This window comes from Vitis riparia, chromosome 8 (genome assembly GCF_004353265.1).
Source record: "Vitis riparia cultivar Riparia Gloire de Montpellier isolate 1030 chromosome 8, EGFV_Vit.rip_1.0, whole genome shotgun sequence".
In the NCBI taxonomy this organism is placed as follows: Eukaryota; Viridiplantae; Streptophyta; class Magnoliopsida; order Vitales; family Vitaceae; genus Vitis; species Vitis riparia.
Window position 1 is genome coordinate 11,879,901 of NC_048438.1, and position 27,313 is coordinate 11,907,213.

Here is a 27,313-nt window from a genome sequence, read left to right on the forward strand (position 1 = left end):
TCAAATTGGACAATATTCCCATGGTGTGGCTGAGTGCTATGGAGACACTTGCAAAGGACAAAAAAGAAAAGCTGGTGGATGATGTGATTTGGCGAAGCCACAGGCCCATAACTGGTCCATGATGGGGTGGATTCTGAGATGCGTGGTTCAAATTGTTTTGGTGAATCAAAACTGCTCCATGGTGATGGTGATTCAATTGGGTAACTATTCAAGAAACCCTGAAAGAGTGAAGCATTGGACATAGCGAAGCAGAGTGGTTATTTTACTTTTCATTAGTTTGTCTACCAAATTGGGTTAGAGACAATCGGATAGTTGATAGTTCCACCTTGATTGGTTCTCTTCAATTTAATGCAAAATGTACAATTTAGGTGACTGATTATTTGTAACACAGCAAAATAAAAGACCAAATCCCATGAATTTTCCGCTTTATTTGTTTGAATTCTTGGAAAACAAAGTGAGACTTCTTTGTGATCTACTGTTATTAATCTCTCTCATCACTGAGCCTTGACTGTTCCAGTCCTCGCAAGCTCTACATCTCCATCCCCATTACCATCGTTCCTACCTCTTGCTAAGTCAACATCATTTTTGTCCATGCTGTCTCCCACCTCTTCTACGGGTTTGTGTGTATACAACCAGGCACATGTTACATAATATATCAGATTCACAACTTGTATTCCGCTCACCAGCCAGTAGTAGTACTCCAATCTCCCTCTGTTCAGGTTCCTGTCAGGTAGCCAATTCCTACTGTGGCCTGTATATTTATGGACTAATGTGACCAACAGGGTACCTAGATAATTTCCTATTGCTATCGCTATCCAATACAGTGCTGCTGCTGTGCTTCTCATGCTTTCTGGTGATTGATCGTAAAGAAACTCCAAGTGCCCTACAGACATGAAAACCTCAGCTACTCCATGAAGGGCAAACTGAGGAACCAACCAAAACACACTAATGGGAATAATGGCCCTTGGTTTGTCCAGTAAGTTGTGATTTGCCGCAATAGCTTTCCTTTTTATCTCAACGAAAGATGCCACTATTGTGGCCAAGATGTTAACCATGAAGCCAATGCCCATCCTTTGTAGTGATGTGATGCCTGAGGGATTTCTAGTGAATCTGCGAGCCAATGGAACAAAGAAGCGCTCGTATAGAACGATCCCAATAAGCACGGTTAGGATACTGAAGATTGACAAGCTGGCTGGAGGAATTTGGAAGGATGGGGACAGGTGGCGGTCCATGGTGCGAGCTTGTTGGATGGTGAAGCTGTGCTGATGTGACGATGAAGTGACATGTAAGATTCCAGCAGCCCAGATGGGCAACATCCGAACGATGGATTTTAGTTCCTCTACTCGATGGACAGTGGCAAGTCTCCAGAGATTTGGTGGGTTTAAACTCGTTGCCTCCGCATCTGTTACTATGGCAGCTTTATCAAACCACCTTCAAACATGAAAACAGGCAATCAGATATAAGACCAGCCATTGAAAACCTCAGCACACAAAAATATAATGGTATTAGCTAGGTTCATGAACAAAATTTTATGGTACATTTAGTAAGAACATCAAGGACAAATTAAATTTACAGAGAACTATATGCTAAACTTTTTTTTTTTTAGTATTAACTTATGTTCTTATTTAAAAATTCTAACCCATCTGATAAAAATAACTCAGAAAAGCAATTCTGTTTACTTCAGTATCAAAGAACCATTTTCACTTGACACCCCCAACCCCCGGTGTCCTCATTCTTTAGGTATAAGACTTATGAAAAGGCTATTAGAAATCACTCTAGCTGATAATACTAATTGAAGTTCCTTCCAAATACCCTTAATGTTAATCACTTTATTCTGCATTCTACCCAATTCTATTTTGCAGAGTAATCAAGTATACATGCAGCATAACTTACTTGAACTGATTGGTATGTAGAAGCCTTCCATTTACGGAAATAGTAGCATCAAGCTCCTTATTTTCATACAGGAGACTCGGGTCTGCAGGTGCAACTGCTTTCCTCTTCTTTGTTGCAGCAACAATTACTTGAGCCAACCTCACCAACGGGCTCCCTCCTGGTTTTAATTTCTTATAAAGAGGTGAACCTACCAAAAAGGCTATGATAGACAGAGCCATGGCAATGGTTGGAAGTCCAAGACCCCAACCCCAACCTACATTGTCTTGGATATAAACAACAATGGTCAGGGCACTCAGTGTTGCCAGCCCCATGCTGAAATAGTACCAATTGAAGAAGTTCCAGCTTCGAGATGCAACTTTTGATTTGGACATGTCAAATTGGTCAGCAGCAAAGGTAACAACACAAGGCCTAATCCCACCGGTGCCCAGAGATGTGAGGAGGAGAGAGGTGTAGAGGATACAAAGCTGCAAGGTCGAGGCTTCCTTGCAGTTCTCTTTAGTTGGGCATGGTGGGGGACGGAGTGATGGGAGCACTGCAGATATGGTGATGCTGACCAATCCCTGTGGCAAGAGAGATTTTTCATTAAACATGGGATTAGTTCTCCTATTTTGGAGAAGTAAACACTCTAATTTAATGGGCATAGCTAGACCACTTCTAGAGATTGTACTTCGTGACTTCTTCTACAGTGGCCTTAGAGTACAACTCAGGTCCCCATCATGGGAGCGGTCCAATGGTATATATCAAGTTTGTTTCAGTCAACCATTTTCAAGGTTCTCTTAGGATGGCAGGATTTTCTGTTTTTTCTCAATTTAATGATACACTCAATCTATTTAGAGAGACCATATACCAGTATAGTTCAAATTCTTATGCCCATAGCATGATGGGCAGTTGTTGTTTCACATTGAGATGGTAGGACTTCGGCACTGCTAAACCATCCTTGGTGAGAGCTATACCGATGCTCTATAATCATATAGATATTGTTAGTTTTGGCCCAAGGAACCCTTACAATTTTAAAACATGTCTATAAAATTAAAAATAACATGTACAATATAGCACAATAAACTTTTTCTTTTATTCATTATGGGATATCACAATCACTTCTCTCTGTGTTTCTTCGTATAGGCACATGGGGGCTAAACAAACAAACACCCTCTAAGGGATTAATCAAATTCCCACATCAGGGATTAGGAATTGGCCTTGATACCATTTCTAATGGTACACTCCTAATGGTGTAATATTGTCTGTTTTGGGCCCAATGGATCCTCATATCTTTAAAACACGTTTATATGTTTTAGAGGAGCACGCATGTGCACCCAACCCCCAATATGAGATATTAAAATTATCTGCTCATGTAAACACAACATCCTTATCATACCCTATAAGATTATAAGGTCAAATAAAATCTCACTCCAAGGTTGAAAATCGACTCTAATTATATTTGTGGTAACCTAAACCCAAAAACCAAACACCACGGTGACTCGCATGTTTAGGCTTCACATGTGAAATGATCGTGATGTTTTGACCTTTGGATAATTTGAATCGTCACAAGAGTTTAGTGGAAGGGACCGAAATTCCATTATAAAAACAGAGCAAAGGAGCTCTGTAGTTCATAACCATAAAAATAATTGGTCTTAACCAATTTTAGCAAATGAATTGATTGAGATAGCTTGATTTCTAAAAAGAGAAGGAAAAGAGAGACCAGTTCGTAGATAATGGACCCAACAATAATGGTCCAGAAACGGCCAGCAAAGGAATCAGCAATCAAAGCACCGATCAGCGGGGTGAAGCTGGCAGTTCCACTGAAGTTTGTGAGGGTGTTGGAGGCTGGGACCAGGGGCATGTTCAGCACTTCAGTCAGATAAGTTATCATGTTGGCATGGAAGCCAGAGGATGCGAATCTGTCGCATATTTCATTTGCTGTCAAAAATACAATCATAAAATCAATCCACTTGCTCAACTATTCCTTCCATACCCAATGAAAATTAAACTTAGTGTTTGGGGCAGCTCGATCCAAACAGATAATGTTTCATCAATACATAGATGTAGACACACCTTCGTGTTTTTCGATTATCTCAAGAACTTCTTGTTATATCAAGGTCAAGTGCTCGATAAATGGATATTCGGGAAACCAGAGCCTTGTGAATGAACACAATTTAAGAAGTTTGTTTCTATATGAAACCACTGGGAAAGCAGGCATATGCACATACTAGTGGAACATCAAAAATTATAAACCATTTCAAGCCTAAGAGGGGGAAAAGTGGTACACACATATCAATCATTGTTGCCAAAAGGCCCAAAACAGAACCCAATATTTTTCTATTGCATTTCAACATGAACCAACCTTTCCGTTGTCTTCCAGCAGCAGTGAACCAAGAAATGGGCTATTATGAACCAGCTCATTCATTGAATGCCAAACGAGGGAAAACAGTATATCTTTCAATTTTGATGGCCAACGAAGGCCCCTTAGAAAAGCTAGACGCTTTTATGCCTTAATTTCAAAATTTTATCATAACTTTACTCACAGCCCATTTCCAGAATCAGGCATTATATAGCAGTTTTATTATAGGAAAATTTCAATATTGAGAAACCAATATCTAAGGCCTATCGACCACTCAACCGCAATGCCATTGGGTTGTTGCCATGCACATACCTCATGGAGGGCACTAAAAATCTTGGAAAAAGAGCAAACTTATGATCAACCCTTTTTCCAGAAACTCCTACTAATAATTGCATTAAAACGGAGCAGCTAACACAGCCCAGGAAATGATAGGGATTGGAGTTTGGCTTAGGCGTTTTTCGGAGTAACTCTTGGAGATTAATAGAAAAACATGGAGTAAGAAAGGAGGATGTTTGTTCCTAGGGAAAAAAGAAGCAGAGAAGTATTTTTGCTTACTTGAAGAAAAGAAAGAAACGAAATGAAAAGAAAAAGTAGCACAGAAGATGAAGATGCAAGCTCACCCAGGATGAATGGCATCGTTCTGAGCCCTCCGAGCTCCTTCTTCTTCGTATTCTCCCTATTCTCCTCCACCCCATCTTCAGCCATGTTCTTGTCCATCTCGGCCTCTGGTTTCAAGTTTGAGTTTAAGATCCCAGAAAATGGTCAATTTATAGGCAATAGGAGTTGCAGTGTTGCATAGAGGAGAAAGCAGAGAAAAAGCCCACAAATTAACTTGACTCAAGGGTGATGCGGTGTCTTATGTCATTCCTCAATCCAATTGAGGCTGTCTCCATTGTAATTAATTGGTCTTGTTTTGGCCTTACCCTAGGGAATGGAGATGTGTTAGACCAAACTTATTAATACTAAATTAATTTTCCTTCAATCTTATTTAAGTATTTTATATCAGTGAAAATTCATAACGGATAATATCCACATAAAATGGAGTATGTCATTACAAATGGATTTGACTTTCAACCACAAACCCGAGATGTACGACTTCATCTATCTAATCTTAATTTGTTTTTGTGGTTAGTGAATGTGATATCCCACACTAAATATATAAGGAACTTTTCTAAGTTACAAAGTTAATAAAACTTTGTCCATTTAACTAAAAAAATACACATATACATATAATAAGCTTTTCATAGAAGTGAACGAGTCCTTGTATAATATTTGTTCTTTCAAATTTAGATCAAGTCAAAAAAAGTAAAAATAAAAACAGAATTCATGGTTCAAAAAAGTTCCATCAAGTGTCAGACATGTGGAAATCCTCCTGATTAGCTCCACGATATAAACTCTAAAAAACAAATCATTTTTAAGTATGTTTGATTTATATTTGGATAGTTAATAATTGCTACATTTGACTACTATTAATGGAAAGGGCATTCAAATAAAAAATTAATTAAAATATCAAATCCTTCCCCATATATATTCAGAAACTTACATGGCACTAAGGGAAATTCCACCCAAGAGAAGCAGTTGGTCACCAGGCTCGCCGCAACCTAATCAGCAGAATACTTAAAAGTTAAAACAGACATCCACCCACAAAGAAAGAGTTGCCTAAATATGAGACAAAGGTCCGTGCGACTGACAAATTTGACAATGGCGAAAGTGGTGTCACGGGTTCTGATTGGCGCATATGGGCCTTATCTCCAAACTATCCCACGCTCACCACAGTAGATGCATTAGCCATATGTACTTAATCTCAATCATATTTACGGAGAAAATTGGATTGTTATCCAACTTATAATAATGAGTAAAACGGAGCTAGTGGACGACTTTTAAGTCTTTTGTGGCAATCATCTTTAAAAAGACCATATTATTCCGTTCCATTAGGTAAGTCTTGAGGCGGTCAACTTTGACTAGGACCCTGCCCACACTATTTTTTATTTTTTATTTTTTTATACACACTTGATCTGTATTTTATTTGTGAGAATTTGGCATTTGATTTGAAGGGAGGGTGAGTGAATACGCCTAGGTTTACCTCATCTTCATGAATCATCTCGGACAGTTTTGAGAAATCCCAAAATGTTTGCTAAAATTTTTTCCACATAAGAAATACAAAAAACAGGGTTGTTGTATAGATGGGTTCACAGAAGGGATCAATCATCATTGAGAAATAGTGGGTTCATGAAATGAATAAGGACAAGGCCAAAACGATGATTTTTTAAGGTGATGAAGAGCTAGCATTACAGGGCAGCCTTATATAATTCTGAACATAGAAATGACGTCCCCTCTTACGTCAACTGAATCGGTAGGGAAAACACATACAAACCGCCATATCAACATCATATCTCTACGTGGCTTGTTTTTACCTCTTAGTGAAGGCCGAGACAGAAATTGAAACGATGCTCTGAAATCAGTCCCCACACTCGCATTACTTTACTAGACGTTTTGTCTCTAATTTGCAACACGACATTGGATCCATTTCACCGAGTTCTTGTAGGGTTCGCCCGTTGAAATGCGAGACCATATATCATGCACGTATACTAAGAATGTTGATAGGATAGGCTTGAAATTGTCAAAATTACACTCCCATCTCGCTATCCCATAGACATATATCAGCTTTCTCAATGACATGACAAACTGGAAGGATGATCAGCACCACACTTTCTAAAAGGATATTATGAGAATTCAAGGGGCATCCAGTGAAGTGAGTGACAGAGACACTGCTTTCAGCATACAAGAGACCAAAACTTAAAGATCATTGTGTTCCTTCTACCTACAACCAAGCCCAGAAACTCTTTGCCGACAAACAACTACTACAAGTTGCAGGAAGAAGACACGCATACGGACAAAGAGCATATAGAATTGAATTGATGAAATTTGAATACCAAGACCAAGATGAAGAACCCCTTGCAGAGCCATAAGCAACCATAACTCATCTATATGCCTGCTTTTTTCCATCTGATAGGCAAAACAACCCTAGAAGTTGTGGTAGGATCTGACTAACACTAGTGGGATTGCGGAAGTAAAAGCATATAAAGCTCTCTCAAGTGCTTTTCCCAAAACATGATGGACTAATTTATGACCTGGGAAAAAAAAAAATTAAATGCAGAAGCAACACCGCTCTTATGGGAGGGGGACAAATTATCAATTCAAGGGCAAAGCAATACTAAAAAAAATTATTCCAGGATAATAAATCAGCAGGAGAATAGAAGAACTCTTTCATCCTGAACAAAAAAAAAAACAGAAGGCTAAGCTATATTTGGTGAAGACAGGTTTTCAAGCCTTCTCAGTTTAAATCCTTCAACCTTCTTTTTAACACGTCCATTGATTTCTTTCGAGCACTTTGCTTTGTATTTCTGCTTGAAAGGCTTCCAAATATCCCATCAGGGGAATCCTTGAATTTCTCACAGATACTGGCTACCTTCTTATAATCCAAAGTGTTGTAGTTTCTCTCCCTTATGACAGGATTCATGAAGTTCTCTGGCTGACTGCTCACAAGAAGGTTTATCAATTGTCGGGCTTCTATCAAGCAGCCTCTGAAACTACCTTCCTTGTGTATTTCACTCAAGCCAGTAGTGTGATACTTCTCGTCTGCGAAAGATTCTAACCTCTTTAGATCATAGTTGATCTTCATAACTGCATTCGCATTGAACCTCTTTACACTATCATTAAGAAAAGCTGCCACAATAGAACTTGAAATATGCTCAAGAGCACCATTCCCAACCTTGTACAAAGCATCCAAAGGTAAAATTTGCTGCGCTGTGGACATAATAGTGTCGAGATAAATGATAACTTCATTCATGTACTCATTTCCATTTTCGCTCACGTCGTCTGTAGTCCAATTGATATTTTCTGTAAGCTTCATAAACTCGTCTAACTTGGAGTCCACCAAGGTTAGCAAAGCAAGATAAGCAGCATCCCTTGAAGTTTTGAGAACTACCTTGGCCATTAAACTAGCCTGAGGCCTCTCAACTGATCTGCTTGGGATCCCACATTGTTGAGCTGCATGACGAAGAAAAAAATCACAAGCCTTTTCAAGGACAGCTATGTTTGCAGCAATCTGCATGGCTTGAGAGACACCAGTGGTGCCACTGTTAATTGTTTTAAGTATAGCTTCATTAAAAACATCAATCAAGAGCTTGTCCAAATACTTCTTCACAATATCATAGAAATTCATGTGGCCCCCATAAGACAAGTAACTGACAGAATCCTTGATGAATGACCTGATGATGCGGCAAACATCAGGTACCATGGAGGAGAATGGTGCAAAGTATGGGAAAGCAGGCATTATATCCGAGGTTTGGAGATGAAATGATAGAACATTCATATTGTAGTCAGACTCCTTTTTCAGTACCATCTGCTCATAGGTGTCATTGGCAAGGACATCAACGATTTGTTGCCTACACTCATCCAAAAGAAGCACATGAAATCTTTCCCAGCCATTGTCGAGAGCCTCAAGCAGTGGGCTCACTTCATACCCATAGTGTCTAAGAGTTGCCCCAAGCAGAGTAACATAGTCCTTTATCATAAGAAGGTTGGTTGCAGAATCCATGTGAGAAAACTGTTCTCCTAACATTGCAGTCATTTTAGATACTGCTGTTTCCCACATTATCTCAACCTGATTAGGTAACAATAGCCCTCCAGCTGTTCTCAAAACCCGATCCTCCACTATAAAATACCCAGCAATTTGTGCTAAAAATGTCTGATGGGACTCCAGAAATGGTAGTGTTGGCGAGATCTGCAAGTCTGAATTGAGCTGCAACAACCGATTCTTATAGTAATATTCACGAAACTGCTCTTGGATGCCAAGGCAAGTATGAATGTGATATGTTCGGTAAAGAGGTGTAAGATCAAACTTCAGAATAGAATCCTCATCAATCTCTTCAACATCTAAAGTATATGCAAAATCTTCGAAACCTGAATGACCCTGATCCTCGGCTTCCCTCTGACGAGCCAGCATATCCTCATCCCTCTGACGGGTTGACACAGCACGTGCAATTGCAGTTTGCCCAATATCCTTTGCAGAACTTCTTACTTGAACTAGCCATTCATTAAACTGAGAACATACTTTCTTCTCAATATGTGATTTTATTACTGGTATTCTCTTCTCTATTATCACTCTGAGTGCCTTGAGGGGAACATTTTGCAGGAAATTCTTCTCAATGAGATCTACGGTCTTCAAAGCAGGATAAAATTGTCCTTCAGAAATGTGATTGTTACACTTCACACAAAGATCCAACACTTGAACACAGATCTTTGACATTTTTATGGCTTCAGTCACGTTCTTCTTGATTGAATACGATTCAAGAAGCTCCTCGAGTTTCAACAAAAGTGCACTTCCAACCTCTTGCAACTTAAAATTATCACTTGAAAGCTCACTTTTCAGCTCTTCAGCATCAACCAAGACACCACGGAGCTCATCAACTGCAAGAATGAACTCCTCATAATGTACCCTGCAGAGGTCCTCAATTTCAACTTCCTTCTTCTTCACAACATTCTTAAGCTGGAGAAGAAGGGGTTCAGGCCGCCCCATTTCGAAAGCATGTCTGACAATTGGGCCCAAATCCTCTCCATTCCCAATCAAAGTGGCGAGGACCAAGTCCTCTCCTGTATCTCCGTTCTCTGTAACAGTTCTCCGCTTGGGTTTCGCATTCATTGTTCTGATAAAACCAAGAAAAGCAAATAGCCATTAATATTTACCTACCTAACCAACAATAAGAATGAAAAGAAAAATTAATAAAATTTCTTCAAACCCTAAATGGGTATCCTAGCTGAGCTTCCATTGTCAATTTTGCTGAATATCTAATGTATTTCCTAAGACAATAAAAAAACAAAAACAGATGGAAATTTACAAAAACTAACTTTAGGAAACTTTTGGAAGAATGTGGGTCTTGCATTCAGCACTCTAATGAAACCCTAGAGAAGCCATGTACAATTTAAGGCATCCAAATGTTCCCTTCACTCATTATCCTTATCAAAAAAGAAAATGAAGGCACATTAAAGAAAATTTTCATTGAAAATGAACATCCTTAACATGAAACCTACAAAATACAATGTATAAAAACAAACACCATTCCAAGAATGTCAAGTGAGTATTTGTATTGGTCATCAAACTATAACAGCATCTACAATTGGACAGAAAATCCAAAACACATGGAACATTAAAAGAACATTTTTTCAGGTAAATATCAGACATAACGGGTCTTGAAAGGATATATGTACATTTACAGATTTGCTATCTCCCAAAAATAACCAAATCAACATAAAAATAATGCCTTATATGGAGCAAAACACATGAACAGACCCACATATACACCAAAAAAACAAACTTGATTGTATCAATCACTAAGAACACGATAGAAATGAGATTTTTCCCTCTTTTTGGCCAAAATCGCAATCAATAACAGAACAAACAACAATAGTACACATAAAATCTTCTGTACTCAAATGGGTTTAACAAGCAAACAACAAAAGAAAACCAAAAGAAATAACAATGCTCTTGGGTTGCTGGGAAAATCAAGGAAAATAAAAGAAAGAGAACTTGGAATCTCTGCACACCCATTTCCACCCTAACCTATCCTAATATTCCAAATTTCCCCATTTCTCTTCCTACCGTTTCTCATCAACCAAGCGCACTGGTAAAAAGATGGGAAAACAAAAAATCAAATCGAATTTTACAGACTGACTGTGGCAAGAACTTACATAGGGAGAAGTTGCTGTCGTTCCGTTCCCTCTATCGAACCACCGCAAACCCAAATGAGAATAACAAATGTTTTCCGTGATTTTCCCTTATTTTCCTTCACTTTCTCGTCTTCTCTCTCCTCCTCTGCTGTGTTGTGTTGGATTCTGCGATCCTTGCTAACAAATTTTCGATGTTTTTCATGGCATTTGTCTTTTGACGGACGCGTTTTGCTGATTCCACCACGAGCTTAAGCAGTTCATTGGAGGCAACCAAATGAGGGTCCGTGGAAACAGTAAAAACAATCTTGGCAATAGTATTCATCCCAACTTCCTAATCACCTCAGTTTCCTAATCATTACTCATACAAAAATCTATTCTATTCTAATTCCACAATTTTCAATTATTCACAAATTATCACCAAAACTAAAAATTATTTAAATCACTAAAATAAATAAATTAAATTATCAAAATTAATTTTAAAGAAAGCCCTGTATATAGTTGTATAGATTAATAATAAAATAACATTGTTAATTTGTTGTGTAATATTAAAACCTCCAAAAGCGACTCAAACGAGGATGTCCGCTTCTGTAGGCTTGTCCTCACCTGACCTAACCAAACTTAACACTGGGTCAGCCCCTAAAATTCATCCTCTCTAATTTTATAGAATTAATTTTTCATTAATCTTTAATTTCTTTTTTATAAAATTAAAATTTTCTGTATGGCATATATTTGAAAAAAAAAAAAATATTTGGGATGGTTCTTAGAAATGACCACTTTGGGAAATACTTCTATAAATGATGAATATCGGGACATGCTTACATTTATGGATCTAAAATTCTTAAAAAAAAAAAAAAAACAAACAAACAAACTGTTTATTATTTAATATCACAACAAATTCAAAAATTTATTTGTTAATTTTGATATATAAGAGTTTTTGCAATGTACCCAAAGGAAAAAGTTATTGACATTTTATATATAAATTATTATATAAGTTAATGTAAATTTGATTCAAACATCATTGTGTTTCATCAAAACCCTTAAAAAATGTGTTGGATTCGAATTGTATCAACAAATCATATCAAATTTTACCATCTTTATAAAAGATTGAAAGTAATACATTATTGTGAGGCTTGTTTAGGAGATTAATGGAGTATTTTGTAAAACTTAATACTTATTACTTAATGATTTAACTCGATTTTAAGTTAAATATATTTAAGCTGTTGATTTAAAATTTAATTCTTAATTTAAGTATTATAGTTGTTTGATAAAATTAATTTAAAATTTATTTTAAATTATCAAATAATAAATCTATTATCATAAATTATAACTAAAGTAAAGGAGATGAAGTAATAATGAAGATCGTGAAGTAATAAAAAAGATTTTAAAGATAATCAAGACAAATGAGGATTAAAAAAATGTAAAATAAGGATATTGAATTAAAAATAAGTTAATTATTTTTATTTATTACTTAAAGTTATTTTTGACTTTAAGTTGTACCATTAAACTATTTTATTTTACTTTATGACTTAAATTAAGTTATTAAATCACTCTAAATTATTAAGTTGATTTACTAAATATTCACTAAATATGGTGGTACGAATTTAATGCTTTAATTCAAGTGAATAATGTTCCAGATATCTGAAATTGAAAGAAATTGCCATGATTTTGTAGATTAATAATAAATATTCTTATATTTGGATCCATATCATATAACATTTATGGTTAAGATTTTGTAGATTAATAATAAATATTCTTATATTTGGATCCATATCATATAACATTTATGGTTAAAGTTTCATAAATTAAATCGTAATTTATTTTAATTATGATTCCATTTATAATATTTTTAATTTTTAATAAAATTTTAAATATTTTTTACGATTAAATAAATAAAATTTGTATTTCAGTAAATTAATGTTTATGTCTAACATCTTCTATTTTTTTTTTTAATTTTATATTCCATGAAAATAATAATGATAAGAAAAATAACATCAGGAATTTTTTTGATGCCATTTATGAAATCGAGCTGAATTTGCATTGAATTAGTATTTAAATGAATATTAATTTAACTGAAGTCTAAATAGAATTTAATAGCATTAATTATTAAATTATTTTTTATTTAAATCTTAAAATATTTTTAAAATTTAAATTGTCTTAATAAGTTAATAAAACATTATAATTAAACATTTCCACCATATATAATTTTATTAAAATTGAAGTAACGCATGATATAATATTTTGAATATCATGTGTTATATTTTGAAAAAATAAAAACATCTCTACAAAACTCATACCCATTTACAAAACAAAGAGATTGAATTTTCAAAATTGGGAGTCCTCTTTCTGGGCCCGTTTCTCTTATCCTACACGGATAAGAGCGGTAGCGAAATCCACACTTCCAACTCTTCCACCCTTCCAACTCTTCCACCCCATCAAATCCATGGCTACTGCTTCTTTCGCTCCACTTTCCCACGTTTTCTCGCGACTTTCCCACATTTCCTCTTCAAAATCTGCTACCTCGATTCTCCCACATTCTTCTCCTTTCAAGAACTCCCCAAACCAACTCACTCTTAGAAGGGAGTTCCTCAGAGGACTGGCTTTGGCTCCTCTTATTTTTATCTCCGAGGAAGCCCTTCCTGCGCATGCTCGAGAGGTGGAAGTAGGGTCCTACCTCCCCCCATCTCCATCTGACCCATCTTTCGTCCTCTTCAAAGCCTCTCCCAAAGACACTCCCGCCCTTCGCGCAGGTACACATCCCCCATGACTACAGTCATTCGCTACTTAATCAGAATAGAGATTATTAGAATTTGAGTCCCTTTCAATTCAATATTCACGATGAGTTTCGTAATTTGAGGTCTAAGACTTCTGTGCAAACAATTTTCAGGAGTGATGGTGTATTTGTTAAGAGTTGGTGGGCTTGACATACACTAAATCTCTTAAACCATCCTTTTAAGGAATATGGAGTGAAGAGGTTTATTTTTTGGTTCTTTAAGTAAAATCAAGGCTGGGTATTGGGTGAAGAGATTATCTAACCCTCTCACTTGATTTTTGGCATGAATTTTGTTATGCCTGAAATTGATGGATGCATAAAGAAGTAATCTTCATTCTTCAGTGCCATTTCAATTTTTTTTTAATTGTTATTATTATTTTTTCTTTATATTTGTTTCTTTTATAATTGTACATGTTAGCGATTATTGCAGGAAATGTGCAGCCCTATCAGTTTGTCCTCCCACCAACTTGGAAACAAACACGTGTAGCCAACATACTGTCTGGTAATTACTGCCAACCCAAGTGTGCGGAGCCTTGGGTTGAAGTGAAATTCGAAGATGAAAATCAGGGAAAGGTGCAGGTGGTTGCTTCTCCTTTGATCCGCCTCACCAACAAACCCAATGCATCAATTGAAGACATTGGGAGCCCTGAGAAGTTGATTGCCTCTCTTGGCCCTTTTGTTACTGGAAACACGTATGATTCTGATGAGCTCCTGGAAACTTCAGTTGAAAAGCTTGGTGATCAGACGGTACAATTCCTCCTACTCATTCTGTTTGTCCTATGATACAAATATTGTAGAAATGTTTGACTTCTCCTCTTGTCTTATAGGATCAGATTACTCTCTTTCAACTCTTTAAATTTAGAATACTTTCTCTATGTTTATGACTCCATGGGGTCTTCTTCTGCAAGCAGAGGAATTGAGTATGGTGCCTCACCAATTAAAGATATGTTGGGACATGAGCAATCCTGATCTAAGTATTCCTCAGAATAGGATACTAGGAAGAAAATTGTCACGGTTTTGCAATGTTTTAGGATTGATGCTACTTCATCTTGGATGTCAACTAAAAATTTTCCTTCCTCTCATGTTTGTGTGCCTTTGTTAGCTAAGAATGGCTGGTTTGTAGGACAGCATTCACAAATCAAAATGATCTCCCTTTTTTGTTTGTTTGTTTTCTCAGTTATATTTTGTTTGTTTTTATAGTGACATCCAATACTTGGTTACTTTGTTACTTTTGTACTGTCTCTTTTTGTGAAAAAAGCAAAGATAAAATGAAATTGTCAGTTGATAGTAATTACGAACCTTTTCATCCTTGTGTATGCAGTATTACAAATATGTGCTTGAGACTCCATTTGCTCTGACGGGGTCGCATAATCTTGCAAAAGCAACAGCAAAGGGAAATAGTGTCGTCTTGTTTGTGGCTAGTGCAAATGATAAACAGTGGCAGGCATCTCAGAAAACTCTAAAAGCCATGCTTGATTCCTTCCAAGTGTAGTTTTTGCCCAAGAGAAGACAAGACGGTTATATTTAATTCATTTATTTTAAATTTGCATAGATAGAAGGACTTCTGGACAAGATCGACATGTTTTCTACAATGGAATTTTTGGTTCTGTTCAATCCAAATCCCTTCCCCATCCCTCCCTACCCATAAAAGCATGAAAGGAGATTCACACTCCCTTTTGCATGGCTTTGAGAATTTGATCTACTGGTTTATAGATGATTCAACAAATTTGCATTCATGACATAGATATTGAGAGCATTTTATGTAGATTTGCAGTTAATTGTTGGCATATTTAATAAGGCCATAGAAGAAACATGCTAAGATCTTAGACTAGTATATTTCCTTTGTCAATAATGAGTTTGTGTCTTTAAGCCTAGTCTTTCTGAGCTGAAATTCAGCTTGTTAAATAGAAGTGGCTTGAACAGACACAGAGATTGGTTGAACATTCTGCTTCTGCTAAGTTGGGAGGTTCTAATGAAGATGGGTTTGTGACAAACCAAGTAATCTGACAACGCGATCTGCTAGTTTGGTCTCAATAAACATCCTTTGGAGGGTAGGGATGTTAATATTACCTGGGGGTTCTCCTAGTGACAGAATGTTGTTCTCTGCTTGGAGAAGAAATTGAAAAAGATGAACAATGGCTATCTGTTGGCCTCCAAACAAATCTCTTATACAAAAACTGCTGCTGGTTTGCCTTTCCGAAATCAATTCCCTGTCTTATAACTGCCCCACCACTTCTTCTGCAGCCATAGAATCTGTCTTCAAGGTACTTTTGCAATCATATATTATTTTTATTTATTTGGCTTAAAATATCTAGGAATTTTGCAGCATACCTTTATAAATTGACTGGATTTTGGTATTTGCAGGTAAGCATAGTGTGAGAATTGCAAGAGAGTTAGAAAAACAGGTATGAAACAACAGGGACAATGAAGTTGACAGAAAATTATAGTAGCAGTGAATGAAAAAAGGAAAGGATAAATGACTAATCTTGATCACACAGGTTAGGGTGTTCATGCAATTCAGCAATCCTGTGAGCTCCTATTTTTATTTCTCCACTCACTATGTTTTAAATTGGTGAAGTAAAACTAGAAGAGTAGTAGGATTTGGACAGTTGCTATTGATGACATGTTTATGTATGTTTCAAATTATCTTGTATTATTGCTCAGACATGGTCTGCCAGGCTTGGGCCTCTGCCCGCATTTTCCCAAATCTGAGCCTCTCTACTCTCTAGTGTGTTAAATTTTCTGCCTGAAACGTCTAGTGTCTTTACAATTCTTCCCCAGCTTCATAAATCTTATAAGGAATAAGGCTTGTCATACTTCTCTGTAGAACATGACTGCAAGTTTAGAAGGAAAACTACATTAACTTACTGCACTGCATGGTTACTCCCAGCAGGTGCATTCCTGCCTTTGTAGTGCATGAAATAGTTTGTGCACAGATTCTCTTGTGAATCCATTCACACAACATTTAGATTAGGTGAACAACACTTCATCCATCCAGATCAAGGTGTGTAGCATACATAAAATCATACAGTGAAACAAATGAATCAATAGACTTGAACTCAAGACTTCTAGTTAGCTAGAGCTCCAATTCCATGTGAAGCCTACGAGTTTGATTCAAAAACTTAAGCAATTAGGTAGTGGAACAGCAACATAAATCAGCATAGCACTTAATACCTCAATTCAAGGAGGTTGAGTAGTAGTGGAATAATAGAGAGAAGAATGGCATGGCAAGGATTGTGCATATGCAAGAAGTTTCATGAAGAGATAATTGTGAAGATAGAGGAAGGTGGTTCCTCATGAAAGAGACTCTCCCATACGAGGTCTAGAAAGGTGTTTCTTACTCTTGAGTATGTTTATAGGATGTATTACAAATTCCAACTTATTGAATTGATATGATTAAATTATTTCAAATTGTAAAATATTAATTTATATAATATGGTTCGTAAGAGTAAGTACCAAATTAATCAAAGACACCAAGAAGAAAGATATGTTGATAATTTATATCGTAATTGCATTCATATTTTATAGAATTATATTCTTTTTGCCTAGGCTTTGCATTGTAAAGTTAATTTTTTTTTTTTACAGTTTAAATAACTATAAATCATAAAAACAAAAATGAAAACAAGAAATAAAAGAAAAGGAAATATGTTCTACAGTATAAAAAATATTTATAAGTTTATCTTATTATTACTTCCTTTAAATTATTGTTATTCATAAATGATCTATGGTATTTATGGTATAAAATTCTATATTTAAAATTATTATTATAATGATTTATGATATAAAATTATATATTTTAAAATTTTGAAATTTTTTATTTTCTTAAATTTTGAACCCTTTATCTATATCATGCAATTTAATTAAAAATTATTATATTTCAAAATATATCATTCATTTAAGACATATTATATATATTCAATAATATTTTTCATCCAATTTTCTTTTCTTTTCTTTGTTTTCTTATTTTGTGGTTAGATCTTTTTATATTATAACTTTAGTCTTTTTCTCTATGTGGAATGTATTTTGTTTTATTTAATAGTTTCATTTCCATTTCAAACTCTACTAATCTAACAAACTTAACATTGTTTTCTCCCTGCAAGATTCTTGTAAGGGCCAATTTCACGGTAACACTCAAGGTTAAATTCCTGTTAACCCTTGAGATTAAGTTCCTCTTCACCCTCATGAACATGTTCCTAATGATCATAAGTGTGATTATCACATTCATTATCTTTTGGGATCTTACTATTTTTATTTTATTTTATTTTATTTTATAAAATTTTCAAATTTATTGGAAATTTGGATTGATTTTATTATCCATTTTCATCCTTTTTACTATTCCTTTACTTTCTGCCACTCATCACATCTTTCCAATTGTACTTTCCTTTCCAATCCAACCACTTCCAACAAAACCCAACCATGTAACAAAATCGACCACTAATGCAACCGAGCAAAACCCACCAACAGTGGAGTAGTCCCAATTTGTTGAGCCAGTGACTCTGACTATCTGAGTAGAGTAGCTTATAATATCATAACTCCATGGAACCATTACTGCTACTAAACTCCATTCTCTTTGATCATTTTGGTTTGCTTTTGAGATTTCCAGTCAAATTAAATCATACATAATCATGGTTTAATATATTTGATTAAGGACGGACGGTTCAGCTCTTGATCTCTTATTGGCTTATCATTAAGTTTGTAAGGGAATCCATCTTCCTCCCTTGATAAAAACTATTAATTATTACTAAGTTTGTAGTTCCAGCTGCCCCAACTTTGTGTATATATGTTGTGGTTGGTCAAATAATCCTGTAGGTTAGATTGGGTGAATTAGTAACTGACAATAATTTTAAAAAATATTTTTAACATTTTTAACACTAAAAGTTTTTATCAAAAGAGTTTTGTTTTCGAATGTTAGAAAAGTTAACAATATTTTTTAAAATTACTGTGAAATAGGTTCTTACATGAAAGAGAAAAAAATAGGTTTTTGTCAACTTTTATCGGTTAGTAAGATCCTCTGTCATTCCAAATTGAGAAGATGAATTTGACTGCAATTTGTTCAATATATCATCTATTATTCAAGTGCAATTTGTTTAATATATCTTTATTCTTTCAAAAATTAATTGGGAAAACTTATTCATGGTACTGGAATATTTAATTAGCCTCAATACTAATTGATACGAAAATTAATAAATCATGTCACTTTCACGACTTTAATTACTTAATTACATGACAAAAAAGAATGACATTAACACTACTTTCTGAAACCAACAAAGAATTATTTATAATATCTTATATTCAAATAAAATAACACATTCAACCAAGGCATGACGACCCTTTTCATTACAACTGTCACGTGTCAGATTTGTTAACTCCTCGTCGGTTCGCAGGTGGCCCTTGTAAGTTGCAAGGCAATTTCTACAGGGTAGTACCGCATGTTATGGATTCAAAGAATTGACCACGGCAGTCGGAGCAGGAAGATAAATCTCGACCGGCTTTCAATATATGGTTTTCGGTACGACCCAACAAATAATTATCCACAGGCGGGGAACATGAACAACCCTTATTTTTCGTTTTTTTTCTGCCACTTTCCGAACTTTCCAATGGTGTCCAGGCGCCAATGAATGCAGCACCACCAGCCCACCGACTGACCAAAACAAAAAGAAGTTGGTTACACGTACACATTATCCAAAAGCTCCCGGCATTAATTACCAAAACAAAGTATGGCTGGTTAGTAAGAGAGCATTGATGTATTAAAATGCTCTCCTTTTATTTGTTTGTTTCTATAGATACAGCCAAATCCATGGAAACCTTTGTTACTCTGTACCCTGTCTCTTCTTTGAAAAAGGCAAAGATAAAAGAGAGGTTCTCTTTGTTGATAGTGATTACAATTTTTTTTCATCCTGGTGCATGCAGTATTACAAATATGTGCGTGAGATTCCATTTGCTCTGACGGGTTCACTTAGTCTTGCAAAAGCAACAGCAGAGGGAAAGATCTTAGTCCAGTAGATTGCCTTTGTGAATGACGGCTTTGTGTTTGAGCTGACCTTTTGAACTGTTATTGCACCCTTCTGAAAACAGGGCTGTCTTAGAAAATGACGGATAAGAAAATTTAAGGTCTATCAGGGCTTGTTAAACAAGGCCAGGGGAGGGCATGATTATCAATGCGGCTTCAACAGATTTGTCGACCATTCTGCTTTAGCAATTTGGGTGGTTCTGGAGCAAACCAAGTAGTCTGATGATACATGCAATCTTTTGACCTTCTCAAAACGATGGGAATTTAATAATAAATTTTCAATTTTCATATTTTAAAAAAGAAAATATTGTATTTTTCTAGAATCCTCCATAGTTGCCTCTAATTTCCCTATTATATCAAGTCACAATTGTCTAGGGAGGGCCTTGAGATTTGACATTTCTTCCATGACCCCACAAAGTTTCTAAATTACGGTTCAATTGATCACCAACGATCACCAACTTGTTACGGTTCAATTGCGATTCTCAGAATAACAATTTAATGATCCAGGAGGCACCAAAAGAATGTTGGGCACATAATTTAAAAAAATGAGAGAAACATAAAAATTGAATAATCCCGTTGTCAGCAGTTTCCTCCTGTTGGCTTGCAAACTTTGACAGTTGACTTTGGGGATTAATTTGTATCCTCTCTATCAAGGAAGAAAAGTGATGGTGTTGATGAGTGCATCTCTGCATCTATCGATGAAGTTGAAAGTAAAAATGTGTTCTCACATGTTTCATAAAAATAATTTTAATATGTAATATATTATTATTTTAAATATAATTTTAATAAATAAATAAAATATATATTTTTTAAAATATTATATTTTCATAACAAGTTTTAATCGTACCAAGAGTCAATCCTCAATCTAATCTACCGCCCCAAACCTCAATTAATCCGATTTGGGTGGGATCATTAAATTGCTTGAATTAAATAAATAATAATTTTGTGCAATAGAATTACACACTTTGAATTATTTAATTTACTAAAAATACCTACACCACAAATTTGTAAAATAATGTATTTATAGATGGAAGGTGAAGCTATAAGAATAACAGAAAACTTATAATATGTATGATATTAACATAATATAATTATACAATAAAAGAAATTAATTTAATACAGATTAGTTTGATTTCATGTTTACAATTAATATAAAATTGATATATATATATATATATATATATATATATATATATATATATATATATATATATATATATATTATTTTACATATTAAAATGTATATTCTAGGTTTGATTTTTGGTTGAGTTCAGGTTAAAAAAGAAATTTGAATTTATAATATTAAAATATGTACTAAAAAAAGTCTGAATCTAAACTTAACCCAATTTTAAGTATGGTTGAGATCTAAACCAAAGTTAATGTTTTCTTACATTAGATTTAGATTTAGTTAAACTCAACTCACTTTTATTATAAGCAAGCTGGTAAACATCTTTGCTCATTTGAAAATTGAACATTTCAATATGGATTCCACGTGACTAAATAATATAGGGGCTCAATACCATTAATAAGGTGCAGTAGTACCCTTTGATAAAAGCAAATAATAATGTGACCTAGAATTTAGGGCTCTATTTTCAAAAACAATTTTTTGTTTTTTAGAAAAAAAAAACAGTAAAACATTTTTAAAAGCATATTATTTTTTATTTTTTTATTTTTAAAAATAGAAGATAAAATATTTTTAGAAAACATCTTTTAATTGTTTCACTTGAAATTTTTTATAACTATTTTAAAAAATAATTATACAAATATATAGATTGATTAAAAATAAAATATTAAATATCAAAATTATTTTTAAAATATAGTTAAAAATACTAAAAACAAGTAAAAAAACATTTCAAGTTTTCAAACAAATTTTTGTTCTATAAGTCGTTATAGAATAATTTTCAAATATTATTTTAAAAAATAGTTACTAAATAGGGTTTATAATTTTTAAGTGATTATGTCCCCAAAGAGGTACAAAATATTGAAAAATGTTCAATTTTTTTTATTACCTAAGGAATATTATTTTGACTATTTCTAAACTTTACATATGATTTCAACATAATAAGAGAGTGTAAATAAGAGAAAAACTGAGAGACATCTAATGAAAAAAAACTTTAGATTTAGGGTACAATAATAAAGATTGGAAAAAAGTGAGATATTTTAAGATTTAATAATTATATTTATTTATATAATATTCTAAATTATAGAGTGAAATATTATGTTTTGGTTTGATTTGTTTTATTTTCTTTTGTTTTATTAATATTTTCACATGCACAACAGGAACTTGATAGAAGATTATAGCATTATGTAATTTGTTGGGTAAAACTGAATTGATTTAATAATCAGAAAACTTAATTGTTGATGAAACCCAGATCGAAAATAATGGAAAACTGAAAGAGCTTATATAATTTACTCTAAAACAAACCTTAAAATTGAAATGCTAGGTGATGATCAAAATGAAAGGACGAGGAGTGCTCTAATGAAAGGAAAAGCTTCAAACTTCCCACCTAATTGAATTTCACAACCAATTCAAAGCCATTTAAGGCTGGAACAGCTTCAAACTTCCCACCTAATTGAATTTTACAACCAATTCAAGGCCATTTAAGGCTACATGTAATTGAAAATGAAAAGGAGGCCACTCCACACTTAAGGCTACTCCACGTTTAAGGCTACATGTAATTGAAAAGGAGGCCACATTTAAGGCTACATGTAATTGAAAAGGAGGCCACTCCACCATTATAATTGAAAAGAAGGCCACTCCACCATTGTATGAAAAGAAGGTCATATAATTGAAAAGGAAAATGAGGCCACCATGTAATTGAATTCAAAGCCTGTAGCCGAATTATTCCACACACCCTTACGTTCTCTATTTATGCCATGTAATTGAAACGGAGGAGACCACTCCACCATTGTAATTGAAAAGAAGGAAAGAAGGCCATGTAATTGAAACAAAGGCCACTCCACATTTAAGGCTACATGTAATTGAAAAGGAGACCACATTTAAGGCTACATGTAATTGAAAAGGAGGCCACTCCACCATTATAATTGAAAAGAAGGCCACTCCAACATTGTATGAAAAGAAGGTCATGTAATTGAAAAGGAAAAGGAGGCCACCATGTAATTGAATTCAAAGCCTATAGCCGAATTATTCCACACACCCCTACGTTCTCTATTTATGCCATGTAATTGAAACGGAGGAGGCCACTCCGCCATTGTAATTGAAAAGAAGGAAAGAAGGCCATGTAATTGAAACAAAGGCCACTCCACATTTAAGGCTACTCCACATTTAAGGCTACATGTAATTGAAAAGGAGACCACATTTAAGGCTACATGTAATTGAAAAGGAGGCCACTCCACCATTATAATTGAAAAGAAGGCCACTCCACCATTGTATGAAAAGAAGGTCATGTAATTGAAAAGGAAAAGGAGGCCACCATGTAATTGAATTCAAAGCCTGTAGCCGAATTATTCCACACACCCTTACGTTCTCTATTTATGCCATGTAATTGAAACGGAGGAGGCCACTCCACCATTCTAATTGAAAAGGAAAGAAGGCCATGTAATTGAAATGGAGGCCACTCCACATTTAAGGCTACTCCACATTTAAGGCTACATGTAATTGAAAAGGAGGCCACTCCACCATTATAATTGAAAAGAAGGCCACTCCACTATTGTATGAAAAGAAGGTCATGTAATTGAAAAGGAAAAGGAGGCCACCATGTAATTGAATTAAAAGCCTGTAGCAGAATTATTCCACACACCCTTACGTTCTCTATTTATGCTATGTAATTGAAACGGAGGAGGCCACTCCACCATTGTAATTGAAAAGAAGGAAAGAAGGCCATGTAATTGAAATGGAGGCCACTCCACATTTAAGGCTACTCCACATTTAAGGCTACATGTAATTGAAAAGGAGGCCACTCCACCATTATAATTGAAAAGAAGGCCACTCCACCATTGTTTGAAAAGAAGGTCTTGTAATTGAAAAGGAAAAGGAGACCACCATGTAATTGAATTCAAAGCCTGCAGCAGAATTATTCCACACACCCTTATGTTCTCTATTTATGCCATGTAATTGAAACGGAGGAGGCCACTCCACCATTGTAATTGAAAAGAAGGAAAGAAGGCCATGTAATTGAAATGGAGGCCACTCCACATTTAAGGCTACATGTAATTGAAAAGGAGGCCACTATGTAATTGAATTCAAAGCCCGTAGCCGAATCTTTTCCCTTGATTTATTCCACACACCCTTACTATGCCATGTAATTGAAATGGAGGAGGCCACTCCACCTTTGTAATTGAAAGAAGGCCATGTAATTGAAAAGGAAAAGGAGGCCACCATGTAATTGAATTCAAGCCGAATCTTATCCCTTGATTTACTCCACACACCCTTACATTGTCTGTTTATGCCATGTAATTGAAATGGAGGAGGCTCTTTGTAATTGAAAAGAAGGCCATGTAATTGAAAAGGAAAAGGAGGCCACCATGTAATTGAATTCAAAGCCTGTAGCGGAATCTTTTCCCTTAATTTATTCCACACACCCTTATGTTGTCTGTTTATCCAAATATTGGACGGTATGAACCAAATGTGTGGAACACATTCTTTGATGATGGGGAGCTGCCCTATAAATGCGAGTCTTTTCAGTCTCTCTACTCCTGTGAAGGACGCGCCAAGCCTCTTCGCTCTCTCTTCTCTCATCTGTCAAGCCAACTCTCTTCACTCTTTTTCTCTTCTCTATCTATCAAGCTAGCTAGGAATCCATGGAGCCCCTCTATCTTCGCTTGTGGAAAAATCTCTTCCAACGGGCACAACATTTGTTCATACTTTTGATAACCTACTTGTTGCAAGAACAGCTTCAGCCAAATTCCTGCCATACCATTCTTTCCTTTATTGTTGCAGTTCTTGCCAGCTTTCTTGCAGTGAAGTACGCAGGAAAAGTGACCTCTCCCTTCGAAACCCATCCCAAAACCATGCAGTTTGCCATCAGTAGTTTGCTAGTATATTGCTTGGCCTATGGTGCTCAACAGAAGTTTTCTGCTGCTCTTCACTCCCCAGCTTACGTCAATGCCTTCTGTCGATGCATGGAGTTGTCCGGTTCTCTATCAGTGGCGTCTCTGGCATCACTCTTTTTTCCGGATTCAGTGCAGTGGATGTTTTTTGTGTTGTGTACCATTTTTTGGATGAGTGGGCTGCTCTACACTCTACTCCAAATGTTGTGGAAATGGATCCATCAAGTAGATGAGACCGAACACGTTGGTGAGCTGCCGATCCCGGAGCGAGTCTTGGCAGAAATCAATGGGGATGAAGAAACTACCTTTTCGGCAAACTAAGTAAACACGAGACATCATCTGGTTGCCTTTTCTTTGTCGTCTGTTCTAGAACCTTTAATCTGTAAGTGAGAATTGAGATGTAACTGTTTAGCTTGAGAGAGGACTGATGTTTGTACGGTTAGGTTTTTTTTTTCTTTGTTTCGTTTAATTTTGCCTTGTCAAAAAGAAAAAGGTTAAAATGTTAATGGATTGTTTAACTGTTTTCAAGTAAGAGATGATTGTTTCGTTGTGGAAAAAACAAAAAAAAAACAAAAAATAAAAAAAATGAAGAAGTGCGAAATAAGATCCCCTTTGAGGTGAATTGTTTTGAGGAATACCGTTGAAAGTTTGTCTTTGGTATGTTAGAAATTTTCTACATTTGATACCTGAATGATCTATGTACCAGAGTTAGTGATGATTTCGGGTCTTTAAGGTCAATACAAACTTAGGTTAATTCTACAATCATGCAGATTTTTTTTTTCCTTTTCTTTTTTTAAGTTTTTAATAAATATTGTATTTTGCAAGTAATATTTCATAATTAATTAGGAATCGAAATATTTATTAAAAATAATGTTTTTTTTTTTTTTTCAAAATCTCAGAAATAAGAGCTCCTGTTGAAAGATTTCCTCCTTTCGACACCTCATCAAATCCATGGAGAGTTACAGATCCATGTGATATGTTATGCCAATGGGCACCTACTAAGCAATCAGGTCTGCTTTTCCAAACCTTCACGTACTGGGTCAAAACGAGAAGTCAACAACGTTCAGCCCCCGGAGGGCGTCCCGCTTGAAACCTCTGGTGGCAACCGAGGAATTACCATTGCAGTAAACTAAATTACCGTGATGTATCCTCATGGTTAATCTTAAAGTGTTTTTTCATGTATGGTGGGTGTGCTCTTATCTAATATTTGAATAAATAATGGTTATTGATGTTTTTATAATTTATTATTTTCTTCTCCTCCCCTTGTTTTGTATTTTTCCGATGTTAAGGTTGAAATACTACTTGAAAGATGAAACTCGGTGGTCAGTAGTTCAAATTCTTTTTTAAGAAATGGATGACTTGAGCAGCTACTTACCCCGTGTGACTGTGAAAACCATAAAAAGGTTTACTTTTGTCCAGTCAACCAAATATTAAAAAATGAGAGAGTGAGAGACAGAGTTGAGAAGGATGGTGTCAGAAAGCCTGTGCACAACGAGATTTGGGCCAAGATAGCCCAAAAAAATAGATGGCATGGTTGATGATTTTGAAAATTATTCTGAAAAATAATTTCTGATATTTTTAGAAAACAAAAAATTATATTTAGGAATTGAATTCTGAAAAATAATTTTTGTTCTTAAAAATTTAAAAAGAAAAAAAGAAAAAAACATGTTTGATTCATTTAATAAAAAAAAATTTAGAACTCATAAAACAAAAAATATATTTGGAACTAAGCGTTTTCTTTAATTAATTTGATTTTATAAATATAAATAATTTTTATATTTACTTTTCATTAAAATTTAAAGAAATTGTATCAATTTTAAAAATTATTTTCATCATTTTAATTTTTTTTTAAATAATTATAAATAATGAAAATACATCAAAGGTATATTAGGTGTCTCCATAGAGATACATCGATGAGTTTATTCTCAAGGTACAATTAGTCAAAGTCGTAGTTTTGATCATTAAATACATCATTTTCCATATCCCCCCCCCCCCCCCCCCCCCCCACACACACACACACACACATATATATATATATATATATATCGTTAGTTTGATTACTTTTCATTCCCCGTTCACAAACACTACAAGGGCATACCTACAAAACCTAGATGCAAAGAGGAGATGAGCACACAGATCACCTACACATAAAGAGAAAGGAGAAGGCAAAATGTATTGATCTTCCCCCCCCCCCCCCACACACACACATATATATATATATATATATATATCGTTAGTTTGATTACTTTTCATTCCCCGTTCACAAACACTACAAGGGCATACCTACAAAACCTAGATGCAAAGAGGAGATGAGCACACAGATCACCTACACATAAAGAGAAAGGAGAAGGCAAAATGTATTGATCTTCAATCTCATTGTTGATAAGAGGAATTGAATGTCTCTAATCATTAACTACATCATTTTCCATATCCCCCCCCCCCCCCACCCCACACACACACACACACACATATATATATATATATATATATCGTTAGTTTGATTACTTTTCATTCCCCGTTCACAAACACTACAAGGGCATACCTACAAAACCTAGATGCAAAG

At 35.0% G+C, this 27,313-nt stretch overlaps 3 protein-coding genes across 3 annotated transcripts; 1 reads left to right on the forward strand and 2 right to left on the reverse strand.

Moving 5' to 3' along the window:
* Positions 1–309: 309 nt before the first annotated feature.
* Positions 310–5,066, reverse strand: LOC117919681 (protein NRT1/ PTR FAMILY 3.1-like). The gene is made up of 4 exons (XM_034836903.1): positions 4,852–5,066; positions 3,593–3,810; positions 1,894–2,453; positions 310–1,431 (listed from the first exon to the last, which is right to left on the reverse strand). Exons 1-4 carry the CDS (start codon positions 4,946–4,948, stop codon positions 495–497), a joined length of 1,812 nt encoding a protein of 603 aa, XP_034692794.1. The 5' UTR covers positions 4,949–5,066; the 3' UTR covers positions 310–494.
* Positions 5,067–7,374: 2,308 nt separating this feature from the next.
* On the reverse strand, positions 7,375–11,208 carry LOC117919633 (exocyst complex component SEC15A). The gene is made up of 2 exons (XM_034836841.1): positions 10,982–11,208; positions 7,375–9,939 (listed from the first exon to the last, which is right to left on the reverse strand). Exon 2 carries the CDS (start codon positions 9,933–9,935, stop codon positions 7,566–7,568), a length of 2,370 nt encoding a protein of 789 aa, XP_034692732.1. The 5' UTR covers positions 9,936–9,939; positions 10,982–11,208; the 3' UTR covers positions 7,375–7,565.
* A 2,094-nt stretch (positions 11,209–13,302) lies between these two features.
* On the forward strand, positions 13,303–16,437 carry LOC117919739 (psbP domain-containing protein 6, chloroplastic). Its single transcript, XM_034836981.1, has 4 exons — positions 13,303–13,707; positions 14,161–14,477; positions 15,052–15,994; positions 16,095–16,437. Exons 1-3 carry the CDS (start codon positions 13,401–13,403, stop codon positions 15,220–15,222), a joined length of 795 nt encoding a protein of 264 aa, XP_034692872.1. The 5' UTR covers positions 13,303–13,400; the 3' UTR covers positions 15,223–15,994; positions 16,095–16,437.
* The last annotated feature ends 10,876 nt before the right edge of the window (positions 16,438–27,313 follow it).